The sequence below is a fragment of the Myotis yumanensis genome, unplaced genomic scaffold (assembly GCF_028538775.1).
Source record: "Myotis yumanensis isolate MYYU_CA2020_CCGP unplaced genomic scaffold, mMyoYum1.0.hap1 SCAF_1, whole genome shotgun sequence".
NCBI classification, from domain to species: domain Eukaryota; kingdom Metazoa; phylum Chordata; class Mammalia; order Chiroptera; family Vespertilionidae; genus Myotis; species Myotis yumanensis.
In genome coordinates, this window is record NW_027223752.1 from 229,350,224 (window position 1) to 229,366,081 (window position 15,858).

The following is a 15,858-nucleotide window of genomic DNA, read 5'->3' on the forward strand; positions in this document are numbered from 1 at the left end:
CTGCGACTGGTAGTCAGAGAGAGAAACCGATCACCTCACAACTATTCAAATCCGAGAGGGACCTTCTGTGCACACATGCTAAGATCACAAGGTTTCTGTCTAAGCGCTCCATTCAGGACCAAATTAAGAATCAGAGAACTGCACAGGATTTGAAAACAAGTTTTTTGACAACTGAAGTGGCATCTCCTTAAACCTCATTAAGAATGTTCTGCGTGGACCAAAGTTTATCAAAGCTTCTCATTGGGAGTACTTGGATGCCTCTGCATTAATGACAGGTACACATTTGCAAGAGGTAGAGTTGGACTTAAATCGTTTTTGATGCATGGTTCCATTCAGACAAAAATCAATGAGGCAAAATAACTTAATTGCATGTCAGGCATGTGTACATGGCCCATGGTACACAGATGAAGGAATGGAATAGAGCATGCATGCATACCATGTAAGCAGTCTAGTCTCTGATTTATTCCATTTCCCACACAGAGCAGCACATAGCACGAGGCCGCTAAGGAGGTGTGGGTGGTGCTTAGTGTCTGGATATTGTGCCTTGGCAATGTACTCTGTGGTTAAATGTCAGTAATGAAAATGTTAGCGATAACTGGCCCCACACCCTTTACAAACCGAGGGACTCTGATTCAAGTCCAAAGGGTAGTCACACATTTCTTTTTCAGGATTATGCCAGCTTCTCCCACCTCCCAGATGTTAATGCACCACATATGGTGAGATGTTCTCCCAGGAGACACAGTGCTAAGGGATACTTAACCAAATGGGATATCCTGACATTGTAGATAAACTAAATATACAGCATTTCCCACGGTGCACTGGATGGGACATTAGTCTTGCAACATACTCCATGGCAAAAGGGCTATAGAAACAAGTAAGTATGGGAGCTACCTCACATTTTACCACCCACTCTTGGAGCTCCACAGTGCACCTTGGCATACTAAAGGCACTGAGAAATCCTGCAGCGAAAGAAGAGAAACACACACAGCCGGCATTTCCCAAGGCCTCAGAACTAGCTTTCGTATTATTTGTTTAAGGTTTTATGTGATACTAATTATTGACCCCTAGAATGTAATCTGCAAACAGCACTGTAAAAACTTCAGTGTCAAGTCCATTTCTCTTGGAGTATGACATATTAATTACTCAGAAAAAAAAGAAAGACAAGCTTTTACTTACAATTCAGTGACATCTCTTGGGATTCCTTTGGGCAAACCCTTCAAGCCCTTGTTGCTACATCGGACCACTGTGTCCAAGCAGGTGCACTCCGCGGGACAGCGGGACAGTGGGGAACAGCTATTGTCATCATTTCCTAAATTGCCAAAAGACATACAGGAAAACCCAGATTTGCAGCTTCGAAGAGGTTAGAAATGATTTTACGGCTTTACATTAACGTAACAAGCACCCATCTCGGGCCATACGATCACTGATGTGGAGGGCAGTAAGGATTGACAGACACCATACGTTTCATACAGCTCCGTTTCCAGACAGCTGAGGGCAGAATTCCAGAAAATAATGTCCAGGGTGTATCATCAATACAATGATAATAGTTACTGTCTTTGTGCAGTTATTTATATAAATTATACTTTTAATTAGAATCTATGTGTTGACTGAATTAAGGAGACAGACGTGAAGAGGCATAAAGAGACAGAATTATTTCAAATGTTTTGCAAAAATGGTATGGGTCCCTCATTTTTAAAAATATATTTGTATTGATTTCTGAGCAGAAGGGAGAGGGAGGGAGAGAGAGATAGAAACATCAATGATGAGAGAGAATCATCGATCGGCTGCTTTCTGCATGCCCCACACTGGGGATCCAGCAAACCTGGGCATGTGCCCTGACTGGGAATCAAACCCTGACCTCCTGGTTCATAGGTCGATATTCAACCACTGAGCCATGCCGGCTGAGCAGGGTCCCTCATTTTAAAGTATGAACTCAAATCAGTTCTGCATTCACTGGCAATAATTACAGAACCTGTTTCGCGTACTGACAGGGTTACTCCAATAAAATGCCATGATACATAGAGTGCATGAAAAAGCGAAAATTATTACTTTTGTTGGATTTCCTAGCATTTCTATTTTAGAAGTCAATTGCTTTTCTCATTTGGAAATGATAGCTACTAGAAGAGATGCTTAGGGTAATAAAGAAATGTTAAAATGAAGCTGTAAAAACAGTACCAACTGCCAGTTGGAAATTGGAAAATCTACAGCCTTCAAAAGCACAAAGTAGATTTGGATAGGAAGGTGCCCTCTGAGAAAGGAAGTATCCTTTGGCTAAAACATAACAAAGCAACAAAAAAGATGCGCCAGGACTATCTTTGGACGGATACGCTGGCAGCGGCACCCTCAGCATCAGCACAGTCACTGGACGCCTGGGGACCACAGGCTGGGCGCGGCCTTCTTACCATCATCGCAGGTGAAGTCTTGAATGGCCACATCCTGGATGGGGATCTCCTTGAGGAAGTAGGGTTTCTGACAGCGAGGGTTGCCCGTTACAATTCTTTTCTTCCGGAGCCATTCTCCCAACCAAGCCAGGTAGCAGTTACAGTTGAAAGGATTGGCCAAGAGGTTTCTAAGCGCCACATGCAAGCAATGCAGAGTTGAGTTCAGTCAGGGTTTCACCTCCTTATTTCTCAAAACCCCATGCTACCATTTCCCACACGATTTCTGCTGAAATGGTTCCTTATGTTTCATATTCCCCCCCAGCCCCCGATTCATACCCCATCACAATATATGGGATGCATTTTTTTTTTGCTAAAATATGTATGTGTAAAATTTACAAAATAACAAGACTTTCATATGCGGAATTCTTTCAAATAATTTCATGCAAAAAATAAAGTGAAAGCAGCAATTTCGGGCTTATGCAGTGGATCCTGAGGGATAGCTCATTTAGAGATCATTTAAACTTGTCTGAGGTCTGAGCTGCTGTCAGACTCCCCTGCCCTGATAATGCAGCAACTTAATATAAAGATGAAGGCTGATTACCTTATATTATTGAGTTTAACCTGACAACAGCTATTTCATTAATTTGTCATTTCAAGATTTCCATTTCTTATTTGCTCAAGAGAATAGGTTTCCCATCGAAGCTGACAGCTGAGTTGATTAAATGCCAGTTATAAAAATGAATTCACTTCTACAAATCTCCGCACTTTTGGCATCTCACCACTTCAGCACAAACCTATTGACGATCCCATTATTTATAAACATGCCATGTTTAATACGCACAAATTAGTCACCCATGTAAAATGTCGCACTTTATGTGGGAAGGGGATTAAGTACTTTCCTGATGGAGGGATGCTTTCCTCAAATTATTTCTTCAGCGACTTGAACTATGTTGAACATGCTCCCCCCCCCCCCCCTTCTTTTTTTGTTCTTTCTAACTACCTTAGAGTGAGACTAGTATGTCACCATTACAGGGAAATCTGATTTGATTTGTAAGATTTATATTTTCAAACACTGCTTCTTAGATAGTGATATGTAATATGCTTGCAATGCATTGTTCGGAGAGGGTGTATGTGTGTGTGTTTGACACTTTCTAAGTTATGGGTCTAGACCTAACCTACATAACATATCCTTCTGGAAAGGCTCAACCTATTTCTTTAATATTTTCCTAATGTCACAGTTAACGCCCTCTAGTGAACAGCCCTTCTTGCTGGTCAGGCCACCCCGATACAGCCCCTGTCACTGTGAATGGCCCTTGAGCATGGGGTGGTGGAAATGACCCTATCAACTCTGTTTGGATGATACTTATACTGAAGAGATGCCCGTTCAGGAACACTCAGGGAAAGCGACAGCATTTCCTTTGCTTGCAGCACAGTCGAGTTATAATAAAATTAAAATTTCAAAATGAAGCCACAGCACATTATTATTAAAAAAAAAACTGATTGAACAATACTATGATCTTGGTTACATTTTCATATAAGATAGTAGGCAATCTTTTTAGAGAAAGTTAAAATAAGTTTAACATGAAGAAATTTGTCTTAAAAAAAAAAACACACCACAAAACAAAACACCACCACCACTTAATCCTTGATCACATTTTTATGAAATGCTTAACAGTGCATTAAAGTGCTATCAATGAAAGTAATAAATGTAACACAGAGACCCAAGTAATGCACAGACGAAGACTATTTTTCATACTCACAGAGTAGATAAGGAATGGAGAGTGTCAAAGGCCCCTGGTGCAATCGTAGTAATTTGATTATCATATAAGGAAAGCAGCCGCACAGAACTCAGCCCTCTGAAGCTGTCATTCCCCACACAGCTGATGCGATTACTTCTCAACATCCTGAGGGGGGAAAAAGAGAACACTGTTATGGAGATAAAGCATCAGGCAATCACTTTTGCCCATTTGAGGACCAAGATAACCCTCTTTGCAAATCTGTAGCAGTCAGGACGGTTTCCTGAATGTTCTCTAGTCATTAGGAAGCCCTGTGGCTATGTACTGAGAGCCTTGTGCAAAAATAAAATAATGATTACCCTCAGGTACAAAAAGCAAGGTGAGCCTAGGTGTGGATTTCCAACCCCACCTGATGAGGGGAGGATGCGTCCCTTGGATGTCATAATTTTGTTTGCCTGATTACATAACGTCCTAAGGCACCTGCAGCTCTGTAAGCCCGTAAGGCCCTGTGATCTGTGTATTCACTGCAGTACTGCATTGAAGGCTGAACAGAAAGGAGGCAGAACAGAATCAATAACCACAGCAGATGAAGGACGAAGGGCATCTCAAGGGCATTACAGGCCAAGTCAGTGTCAACATCAGCGGGGGAGTCAAACTTGACTGAGCATCCACAGAGCCTGCACACATCATTTTAATTATGAAAACTGCTTCATTGTTTTAAGTCCAGAACTCAAAAGAAGCAATAAAGATCTCAGTTGTTCACAGTGAAGGTGAAATGGGTCTTCTCTTTAAACAATTCTGACCATTTTTTTTTTCTTTTTCTTTTCCTTTTTTTTTTTTTTTTAGTCATTATTATTAATAGGATTAACACTGTGCTCAAGTTTTGGCTCTGTTCTTGATTTTTTTTTTTAAACTGATTATTTGTGGGGCTTAGAAAAATTGCAGAAGGTTTCTAAAATCCCCACGTCAAAATGAGTCATTGCCATAAGTCGTACTCAGAAATGCTGAAAAGTTCATTTCTTTCCCTTAATTTTTCTAATTGTCAGTTGATGACTCTGAAGATTGCAAGATGTAAAAAAAAAAAGAGGCAGAACAAATGAACACCAAAGTGTTCCTTTAAATTCCTAGAATAAATAAGAAACACCCACTTCTGCATCCTGCCAACTCATGGGTAAGAAGAAAGGATGAAGCCCTCATGAAGACATCATTTTATGCGATGGCACAAGGGCACAACGGAAAGTATTTCTATCAGCTCCACCCTTCACCATGAAGAATGAAGAGCACTTGGTTTCACTCTTGTTGGAGTGAGGAACGCCTGGAAGGAGTTGAAGAAAGCTTAGCTTTCTGTCACTACAAAAATCCCTACCACATTTCACCTGGGAGCAGGGATTCAAACCAAGACTCACTGAAATATGGACATGCACTGCTAAGAGATTTAGTAGTCCCGGAGGGTTAAGAACTCGGGGGACAGTGGGGGTGTCTTGCGAAAATCTTTATAGGTCCAAGCTGAAAGTTACCACTGAGTGGAATATAAGGTCCAGATAAAGCTGCCTGAGGCCTCTGACTACCCCGAGCTTGGCTCTGAATGCTCCATTATGTTCGTTGTGATACAGTGTGATTAAGGAGTGAGCCAGTTGGATGTCTGGCTGAGGTGCCCAAACTTAAGAGGTACAAAAACAGGGCTAGGAACATAATGAAGGAGAAAGATGAATCCTGTGAATGAAACTAGTCAGAAGAGATGTTTTGATAAGGTCTTTGCTGTGGTGTTATGAATGGAGCTGTGTTCCTCTAAAATTCATATGTTGAAGCCCTTGATACCCAATGTGATTGCATTGGAAAGAGGGCTTTTAGGGAGGTAGATAAGGTTAAATGAGATCTTATGGGCGGGGCCCTAATAGGATAGGACTGGTGTCCTTGTAAGAGAAAGGGACACAGAGCTCTCTGTCCCCCCAGGCACAGAGGGAAGGTCAATGAAAACACAGCGAAAAGATGGCAATCTGAAAGCCAACAAAAGAGCCCTCCCCAGAAACCAACCCTCTCAGCACCTTGACCTTGGACTTCCAGAACTGTGAGAAAACAAATTCCTGTTGTTTAAGTCATCCGGTCTGGTTTCTCACGACGGCAGCCCAGGACAGACCAATACAGTTGGGGTTACAGTTCCTGCTCCTCCTACTGCCCATTCAAGGAGAAGGTTCCAATGACAAGGAGTCCCTCAACTATTGTCTCCGAAGGAAGAATTCTGCTTGCTGCAGGATCTGGGTTTTGCTGAGTTACCTGAGACAGCTTGGGGGTGGGGAGCAGGGGCACGAGTAGATGCAGCCACCCGTGGTATAACTTTTCTGCCTTCTTCTACACACTCAGTATCTCTGTCCTAAAAGTTTGAAGGAATATTTGAATATTTGCATAACATCTTGAAGAGGCTCCAAGTTACCCACGAGAGGGGTCAGCAGGTGGCAGCTGGGTCCTGCCGGATGGTTAGGTTCCAGGCTGTGCCTCAAGCAGCACTATTCTACTTCCCTGGGCAGAGGCTGTTGAGCAGGATTTGAAATTGGGATGCCAGTAACATCCCCACTGACTGGAGGAGAGCTCTCTGCCCGTGTTAAAGAGCAGGCCATGGACTTCCAGGCTCTCAGTGCCCTGGTTGTGGCTCTGAGGGCTGAGGGAGAGGAGAGGGTTTAGGGGAGACAGTGGAGCTGGGGCCCCCCTCCATTACCATTGCCTAGGGCTGCAGCTTGGTGACAAAGAGTTTCCTGCTGTCTTCAGAGTTTGCTTTGTGTCTCTCCCAATGTTCAGGCCACCACTTTTGTCAAACATAATTACATACTTTGGAGATTATGAAAAGTACACAAGTGCTCTGTAGAAATCCAAGTCACTCTAGCGTTGTCCTTAGGAATCAATCCGATTCCATCCTCCTTAACCAGCAACCTTTTAGAAACATACAGAATTTCTTTTCCCCAAGCTCACAACCCCGGGGCAAGTGAGTACTCGTAACCTTTAGCACATTTGCTTTGAAATTGGTAGTCAAAATTCCAACACCAGTCAGTGTCTTTTGCACTAAGACCTTGCAGGGCAGCCAGAGGGGTTCCCCAGATGAAATGATATTCTGCCAGGGGGCTGGAGCAGATGCTGAAGCCAGGGACCTGGGTCTAAGACAGAGTCTTAGAAGGAGGGATTTGAGGAAAAGGAAGAAGAACCATTGTTCTGAGGCTGATCAGAGGATTTAAGCTCCACAAGGAGTAGAGCAAAGACCTTGTTGTGGAATCGCAGCCAGGAGAGACCCTTTTCCTCTTCTGCAGGCAACATGCAGAAGTCAAGGTATTAGAGGAACAGACAATCTGCATCCACAAACAACGTGTGTGTGTGTGTGTGTGTGTGTGTGTGTGTGTGTATGAGAGAGAGAGAGAGAGAGAGAGAGAGAGAGAGAGAGAGAGAGAGAAAGAGAAAGCGCTATGGCTGGGGTGATGAGGAAGAATGGAATCTCCATCCCCTCCCAGGATTGTAATGACCATGAAGTACAATCCTGTAGAAGAATCACAACGCGATGAGAATACTTACAATGTTTTGAGGCTTTCCAATCCCTTGAACATCTTATGCTGCACATTTTCCAAACGATTACTAGTGAGAAGTATTTCATTTACACCAGATGCTCCTTCGAAAGCTCCCTCTTCAATGTCTGTAATCTTATTGTTGCTAAAGTTTCTAAATAAAAAGTGTTGAAACACAGGTTTTACACAATCTCTTTCTCACAATGAGGGCACCGAGACATGTTTGATCATTTTCTCCTGCTGAACAGTCTCCCACCATCTCCAATCTCTGCCCTGCCCAGGGCTCTGAGGGGACACCGCTTTGGGATTTTACCAAGCCAAAGCCGTAACACTTCTGAGGGGCAATGTTTATGGTGAAAAATACCAGCCTGGTCATTGTCAACATGATCTGAATGGGTCTCTAGGAGTATACAATTCTTGAGGTCAGGTATTGAGTTGAATAAACCTTTGTTTGCCACAAAACTAATGAGGAACTTTTCAAAGAAATGCTCCTGATGAAGAAGTGTTCCTGAATTAACGACTAAAAGAAGGCAACTGAGTAAAAAGGAGGCTGGGCTAAAATATACCAGCATTTACATAGCTTCAGAGATATATCCAGATATAAGTTTGTTCCCAGGGAAATTTCTCATGTAAAAATGGGTCAAAACAACCAACTCCACTGTCAGAATTTCGTGTGATACGAAAGACTGCAATGTTTTCCTGGATGTCCAGTTGAGGCAACACCTTTCTATCTGTTCCCTCTTTCTCTTTCTCACTGCTCATTCCAAGACCAGGAATGTCCACAGAACAAGGGCGATTTTTATGTACCATTTTATGCCTCTCAGAGCATTGCCCATAGTAGCTTCTCAAAAAATATATATTGGATAGAAGGGAACCTTATAGCTAAACAATAACAACAACAACAACAAAAGAGCAGTTCATGTCAGAGAAAAAGGAGGACAACTAAGCCAGTAGAAACTCTTTGGGAGACAGTATATAACCCGGGGGTCAAGCACACAAAAGTAGTTTTAGTCCTCTCTGCCTCTTATAGTGTATGTGACCGTGGGCCAGTTACTTGTACAAGAGCACGGGTATCATGGAAGAATGCTCCTTCCCTCTCTCATATGTGGAGGGTGCTCCATGGACTCTTGGCCTCTGCCCTGTGTCTCCCTCCCCTCATTCTCAGGGGGGTGGAGTACTGTTTTGAATGTTGCTGAAACTGCTGAACTGAGAAAATTACTTTGAAATATGAGTTGTAGATATGTAGTCACACAGATGAGCTATCAAGCCAGTTTAGCAATTATTAATTTTGACTATCTCCTAATGAAAGTTTAATGAAGCAAAAAGTCAAATAGTTGACATGAAAGTGCTGAAAGAGAAATAACAGCACGGTTTGGGGAATAGCACAGGAAGTTACAACACATGACTGCCCCCCCCCGCCCACCCATGTGCTTAGATGCTGGATTCCTGCTGTGGGCCCACAGCAGACCAGCTGTCTGAGCTACAGAAAGATGCCACTGCTCTGCTAGGGAAATGGAGTTGGCATCATTGGAATATACAGAAAAATGCCAATTACTCTGGTTCCTCTCAGAGATTACCCTCAATTCGTGCCACAGGTAGTCATTATAGGAACATTCCTTTGGATTTTTTATATTTTCCAATTTCCAAAGAAATCGAAATAAAACTGCCAAGGGGTGGGGAAAACACAACAAAACTCAACAGAAATTCACAAAGATGGCTAATGCACGGCTTACATTTTACGTAACTGAGGAAGTTTCTTGAAGATTCCTGTAGCTTCCAACACGGTGAATTCATTATTATTGAGACGCCTAGAGAAAGAGAAAGAGCGACGTTTCAACACCAAGGGTCAGGAAGGGATTGTGTTTTATTTCTCATACAGAGGGATACCATTATTTGATTACGACCCTGAAGCAAACTATAGGACACATATCATGGAAGATCTGTGGGAAATGCCCTAGCGCCCTCAATATCCATGGAGGATTGGTCCCAGGACCCCCATACATACCAAAATCCACGGGTGCTCAAGTCCCTTATATAAAATGATGAGGTATTAGTATATAACTTACACACATCTTCCTGATTACATTAAATCATCTCTCCATTACTTATAATACCTTATACAATGTAAATGCTATGTAAATAGATGTCACGTTGTATTGTTTAGAGAATAATAACAAGGAAATATGCCTGTAGATGTTTCACCTTTGGAACTGGCCACCACTGTAAGCCTAACTATGTGTGAGTAGGACATGTCAGCAGCAAAGTAACTTTAAAAAATATTTTTGACCTAAGGTTATTTAAATTTGCAGATATAGAACCCAAGACTATGTAAGGCCAACTGTACTGAATTTTTCCCCATTTCACTCAAATTTTAATGATCAAAATAAAATATATAAGAAGCACATAGCAGAGAAAGCCAATAATTGAAAATCAGATTAAACTCTCTTATCACAAGCTTTATTTTTACTGTCCCCTCCCTAAGAAAGCATTTTAGGCCATTTTTTTTTTCCTAATCACTTACTCCATAATTTTTATTTAAAGGCTTTAGTGTTATATAATGTATATGCCATGAAGTTCACCCTTTTGAAGTATATAATTCAGTGGCGCTTAGTATATTCACAAAATTGTGACACCATTTTTGCTACTTAATTCCAGAATATATTCATCACCCAAAAAAGAAGTCCCATACCCGTTAGAAATCACTCTCAATTTGTTCCCATGCTACCTCACTTCTTGGCCACCACTAATTTACTTTCTGTTTCCATGGATTTTCCCATTCTGGTCATTCCATATAAATGGAATCATATTAAATGTGGCCTTCTGTGTTGTTTTTTACTTTGAATAATGTTACAAGATTCATCCAAGTTTAGCATTTATCAATAGTTCATTCCTTTTTACAGCCAAATACTCCTCCATTGTATGGACATACCACATTAAGTTTATTCATTTATCAGTAGATGAAGATTTGGTCTGCTTCCACTTTTAGATTATTATAAATAATGCTGCTCTGAACATCAGTGCACAAGTTTTTCCGTGGACATATATTTTCAGTCCTTACATCTGTGTGAAATTGCTGGGTCACATGGGAAATTGAGGTCTAACTGAGAAATAGCCAAACTTTCTTCCCAAAGGGCCTGCATTATTTTAAAGTCCCAGCAGCAATGTATGAGGGGTCCTATTTCTTTCACTTATTATTGTTATTTTTTTGTGGTCGCTTTAATGGCCATTCTAGTGGGTGGGAAGTGTTACCGCTTAGTGGTTTTGATTTGTATTTCCCTAATGCCTACTGATACTGAGCATTTTTTCATGTGCTTATTGGCCATTTGTATATCTTCTTTGGAGATATGTCCATACAAGTAATTGACTACTTTTTAATTGGATAATGTACATTTTTATTCCTTAATTTCATGATTAAGTTGTAAGAATTCCTTATTCATTCTGGATAGGAGTCTTTTATCATAATATATATGGTTTGCAAATATTTTCTTCCAGGTGCTAATTTTTAAATGTATAATTTTTTTAAAAAATTCTTAATTTCTTAAGACACACACAGCCCTGCTTCTAATACAATTCTTGATTGACAAGTAAGCCTCCTTAACGCATTCTCATGCTGAAAGATGGGATTTGGATTTACTGTTTGTAGTATTATAGGCAATAAGCATAGCTCCCAACACGACTGTAAAAACAGAGTTCAGGGCTTTGGCTGCATGCTCTCCATGACTTTCTAGAAGTCCCAGAGCTCTGGAATAGCTTAATGAACTAACAGGAATAAAAAAGCACCACTATCATCACGGGGAGCTAGTTTCTGTCATCTCTCTGAAAGCATTCCATTATTTTTAATTATTCCAATTGCTCAAAATTCATTAAGTAACAGGCACGAGTTTAGACACAGTGGGAGATCAACTATAAAACACAGTCCCTGCCATGGAGGGGCCGTAATCTCGTTGAAGACAAAAGGATTATGCATGCACAGAAAGACAAGCAACTATGCAAAGTGGATAATGACAGATACCAGATGGTGCTACATATAAACATGGCTACGATGTTTAGAAAATGATGAGATTTCACCAGGCTTTTCTTGGATTTTTTAGAATACTAACATTAACCGTCTCACTTAGAGAAGTCAGTAAAGGCAAAATGTCCACAGCATAGTACCTATAAATGATTCAAGGAACATATTTTAGCAGCAAGCATGTGCCAGGCCCTTTGTTAGGGTGATAAATATAAATCTGATCGCACTCTGTCTTTTCAGCTTTTCCTGCTATGCTACCCTTTGTGTTTTAATACCTGATAATCACCGAATCCTTCCAGCCATGAGTCCGTGAGATAATAAAGCAGATAAAAAAGGTTGTCTTTTCCAATTCATAATGAACAGTCAAAATGGTGATTCTCAAACTACTTTATATGGTTGCTGTAAAGACTAACTATGCAAAACATCTATGCATTGTTTAGAAATGGGTTTGGGCATAAATAATGCCTAAGAATTAAATATCAAGTGAATGCTATTAGTAGTAGTATTACTAGGTACTAGCTAGATTTTTGAGAGATAAATTAATTTCTGTAAGTGTATCTTGGGCCAGAAAGAAGAAGTAAGATAGCCTCTAAAATATTCTTGGCTCTGGCTGGGTGGCTCAGTTAGTTGGAGCATCATCCCATACACCAAAAGGTCATGGGTTAGATTCCCAGGCAGGGCTCATATAGGAGGCAACTGATGGATGTTTCTCTCACACACCAATCACACCAATATTTCTCTCTTTCTCTTTCTCACTTAATATCTATCTAAAATCAATAAACATATCCTCATATGAGGATTTATATAATATATATGTATATATTATACACACACACACATATATATATACATGTATATTCTTGTACATAGAAGAGTTATGCAAATGTGTATTAACAAAGATCAATGTAATTATTGAGAATAAAAGGGCAAGACAAAAATCTTACTATTTTGATGCTTTTGTTTCCTCCATCCCAATCTAGATTCTGTAGGAAGAGGGACTTACAGTTCTGCAGTGTACTGGAGAATGTGTACTGGGGGATGTGTACTGGGGGATGTGTACTGGGGGATGTGCACTGGGAATGTGTACTGGAGAATGTGTACTGGGGGATGTGTACTGAGGGATGTGTACTGGGAATGTGTACTGGGGGATGTGTCCTGGGGGATGTGTACTGGGGGATGTGCACTGGAAATGTGTACTGGAGAATGTGTACTGGGGGATGTGTACTGGGGGATGTGCACTGGGGGATGTGCACTGGGGATGTGTACTGGGGATGTGCACTGAGAATGTGTACTGGGAATGTGTACTGGGGGATGTGGCCTGGGGGATGTGTACTGGGGGATGTGTACTGGGGGATGTGTACTGGGAATGTGTACTGGGAATGTGTACTGGGGGATGTGCACTGGAAATGTGTACTGGAGAATGTGTACTGGGGGATGTGTACTGGGGGATGTGCACTGGGGGATGTGCACTGGGGATGTGTACTGGGGATGTGCACTGAGAATGTGTACTGGGAATGTGTCCTGGGGGATGTGTCCTGGGGGATGTGTACTGGGGGATGTGTACTGGGGGATGTGTCCTGGGGATGTGTACTGGGGGATGTGTACTGGGGGATATGTACTGGGGGGTGTGTACTGGGGGATGTGTACTGGGGGATGTGTCCTGGGGATGTGTACTGGGGGATGTGCACTGGGGAATGTGTACTGGGGGATATGTACTGGGGAATGTGTACTGGGGGATGTGTACTGGGGGATGTGTCCTGGGGGATGTGTACTGGGGGATGTGTCCTGGGGGATATGTACTGGGGGATGTGTCCTGGGGGATGTGTCCTGGGGGATGTGTCCTGGGAGATGTGTACTGGGGGATGTGTACTGGGGGATGTGTCCTGGGGGATGTGTACTGGGGGATGTGTACTGGGGGTTGTGTACTGGGAGATGTGTACTGGGGGATGTGTCCTGGGGGATGTGTACTGGGGGATATGTACTGGGGGGTGTGTCCTGGGGGATGTGTACTGGGGGATGTGTACTGGGGGGTGTGTACTGGGAGATATGTCCTGGGGGATGTGTCCTGGGAGATGTGTACTGGGGGATGTGTCCTGGGGGATGTGTACTGGGGGATGTGTACTGGGGGGTGTGTACTGGGAGATGTGTACTGGGGGATGTGTCCTGGGGGATGTGTACTGGGGGATGTGTACTGGGGGATATGTACTGGGGGGTGTGTACTGGGAGATGTGTACTGGGGGATGTGTCCTGGGGATGTGTACTGGGGATGTGTACTGGGGATGTGTACTGGGGGATGTGTACTGGGGGATGTGTACTGGGGAATGTGTACTGGGGGATGTGTACTGGGGGATGTGTCCTGGGGGATGTGTCCTGGGGGATGTGTACTGGGGGATATGTACTGGGGGGTGTGTACTGGGAGATGTGTACTGGGGGATGTGTCCTGGGGATGTGTACTGGGGGATGTGCACTGGGGAATGTGTACTGGGGGATATGTACTGGGGAATGTGTACTGGGGGATGTGTACTGGGGGATGTGTCCTGGGGGATGTGTACTGGGGGATGTGTCCTGGGGGATATGTACTGGGGGATGTGTCCTGGGGGATGTGTCCTGGGGGATGTGTCCTGGGAGATGTGTACTGGGGGATGTGTACTGGGGGATGTGTCCTGGGGGATGTGTACTGGGGGATGTGTACTGGGGGGTGTGTACTGGGAGATGTGTACTGGGGGATGTGTCCTGGGGGATGTGTACTGGGGGATGTGTACTGGGGGGTGTGTACTGGGAGATGTGTACTGGGGGATGTGTCCTGGGGGATGTGTCCTGGGGGATATGTACTGGGGGGTGTGTACTGGGAGATGTGTACTGGGGGATGTGTCCTGGGGGATGTGTACTGGGGGATGTGTACTGGGGGATATGTACTGGGGGGTGTGTACTGGGAGATGTGTACTGGGGGATGTGTCCTGGGGATGTGTACTGGGGATGTGTACTGGGGGATGTGTACTGGGGGATGTGTACTGGGGAATGTGTACTGGGGGATGTGTACTGGGGGATGTGTACTGGGGGATGTGTCCTGGGGGATGTGTCCTGGGGGATGTGTACTGGGGGATGTGTACTGGGGGATATGTACTGGGGGGTGTGTACTGGGGGATGTGTACTGGGGGATGTGTCCTGGGGATGTGTACTGGGGGATGTGTACTGGGGGATATGTACTGGGGGGTGTGTACTGGGAGATGTGTACTGGGGGATGTGTCCTGGGGATGTGTACTGGGGGATGTGCACTGGGGAATGTGTACTGGGGGATATGTACTGGGGGATGTGCACTGGGGGATGTGCACTGGGGGATGTGTACTGGGGGATGTGTCCTGGGGGATGTGTACTGGGGGATGTGCACTGGGGAATGTGTACTGGGGGATGTGTACTGGGGGATGTGTACTGGGGGATGTGTACTGGGAATGTGGTCTGGGATTCTGGGGGGAGAGGGACTTACAGTTCCGCAGTGTACTGGGGAATGTGGTCTGGGATTTTGGCAAGCTTTTGATTGGAGCAATCGACTGTGGTCCCTTCGCAGCGGCACTTTTCAGGGCAAGCCAAGTCTGCAAAGCAGTCCCCACTTAATTTTGATCGATAATCTTCGGTACCTATTGGGGAGTCAAGCCAAGAAAAATAAAATAAAAGAGATACTGAGTCTAAAGGTCAGAATGCTTGTTAATTTGTAGGAGGAAAAAAGGAAGATAACTATAGATTATGCAGCAGGGAGACAACTTGGGGGAATTTGGTCAATGGATGTCAGGAGAGGGTTAAAACAAGGGCTCGGAATTTGCTGGAAAAGAGAGTAACTAGATTCACAGGACAGGAAACATTAATAGAGATGAGCTTTTCACAGCGGTACTGTCTGCTGATCCGGTTCTGAGCCATTCTAGCCTATTTGACAGCTAAGCACACAATGGCTATTTCGTTGTTAAACAGATTTTTTTTTTCTCAGCGTCAAGAATTTAAACTGTATCCAGTCATCCACATCTCCCTATATATCATTTTAAAATTAGGGCTTTCCAGGCAAATAGATGTACTCAGGTTTTTAATTTTTCTATGGTCTTTGATTATTCTCTCCCTCTCACATACTCTTCAGAAATGCCTCCAAGGCCCTCATTTTTTTTTTTTTTCATTTTGATTGTATCAAGAGAGACCAG

General features: G+C 43.3%; 1 protein-coding gene across 2 annotated transcripts in view; it reads right to left on the reverse strand.

Moving 5' to 3' along the window:
* SLIT2 (slit guidance ligand 2) overlaps positions 1-15,858 on the reverse strand; it is a 355,443-nt gene that overhangs the window by 77,767 nt on the left and 261,818 nt on the right. For both annotated transcript variants that reach the window (XM_070398759.1, XM_070398751.1), the window contains 6 exons: positions 15,159-15,309; positions 9,396-9,470; positions 7,673-7,816; positions 4,142-4,285; positions 2,403-2,569; positions 1,177-1,309 (listed from right to left, as the gene is read on the reverse strand). In XM_070398759.1, the coding sequence (XP_070254860.1) occupies positions 1,177-1,309; positions 2,403-2,569; positions 4,142-4,285; positions 7,673-7,816; positions 9,396-9,470; positions 15,159-15,309 (814 nt within the window). The remainder of the gene's footprint in view (positions 1-1,176; positions 1,310-2,402; positions 2,570-4,141; positions 4,286-7,672; positions 7,817-9,395; positions 9,471-15,158; positions 15,310-15,858) is intronic.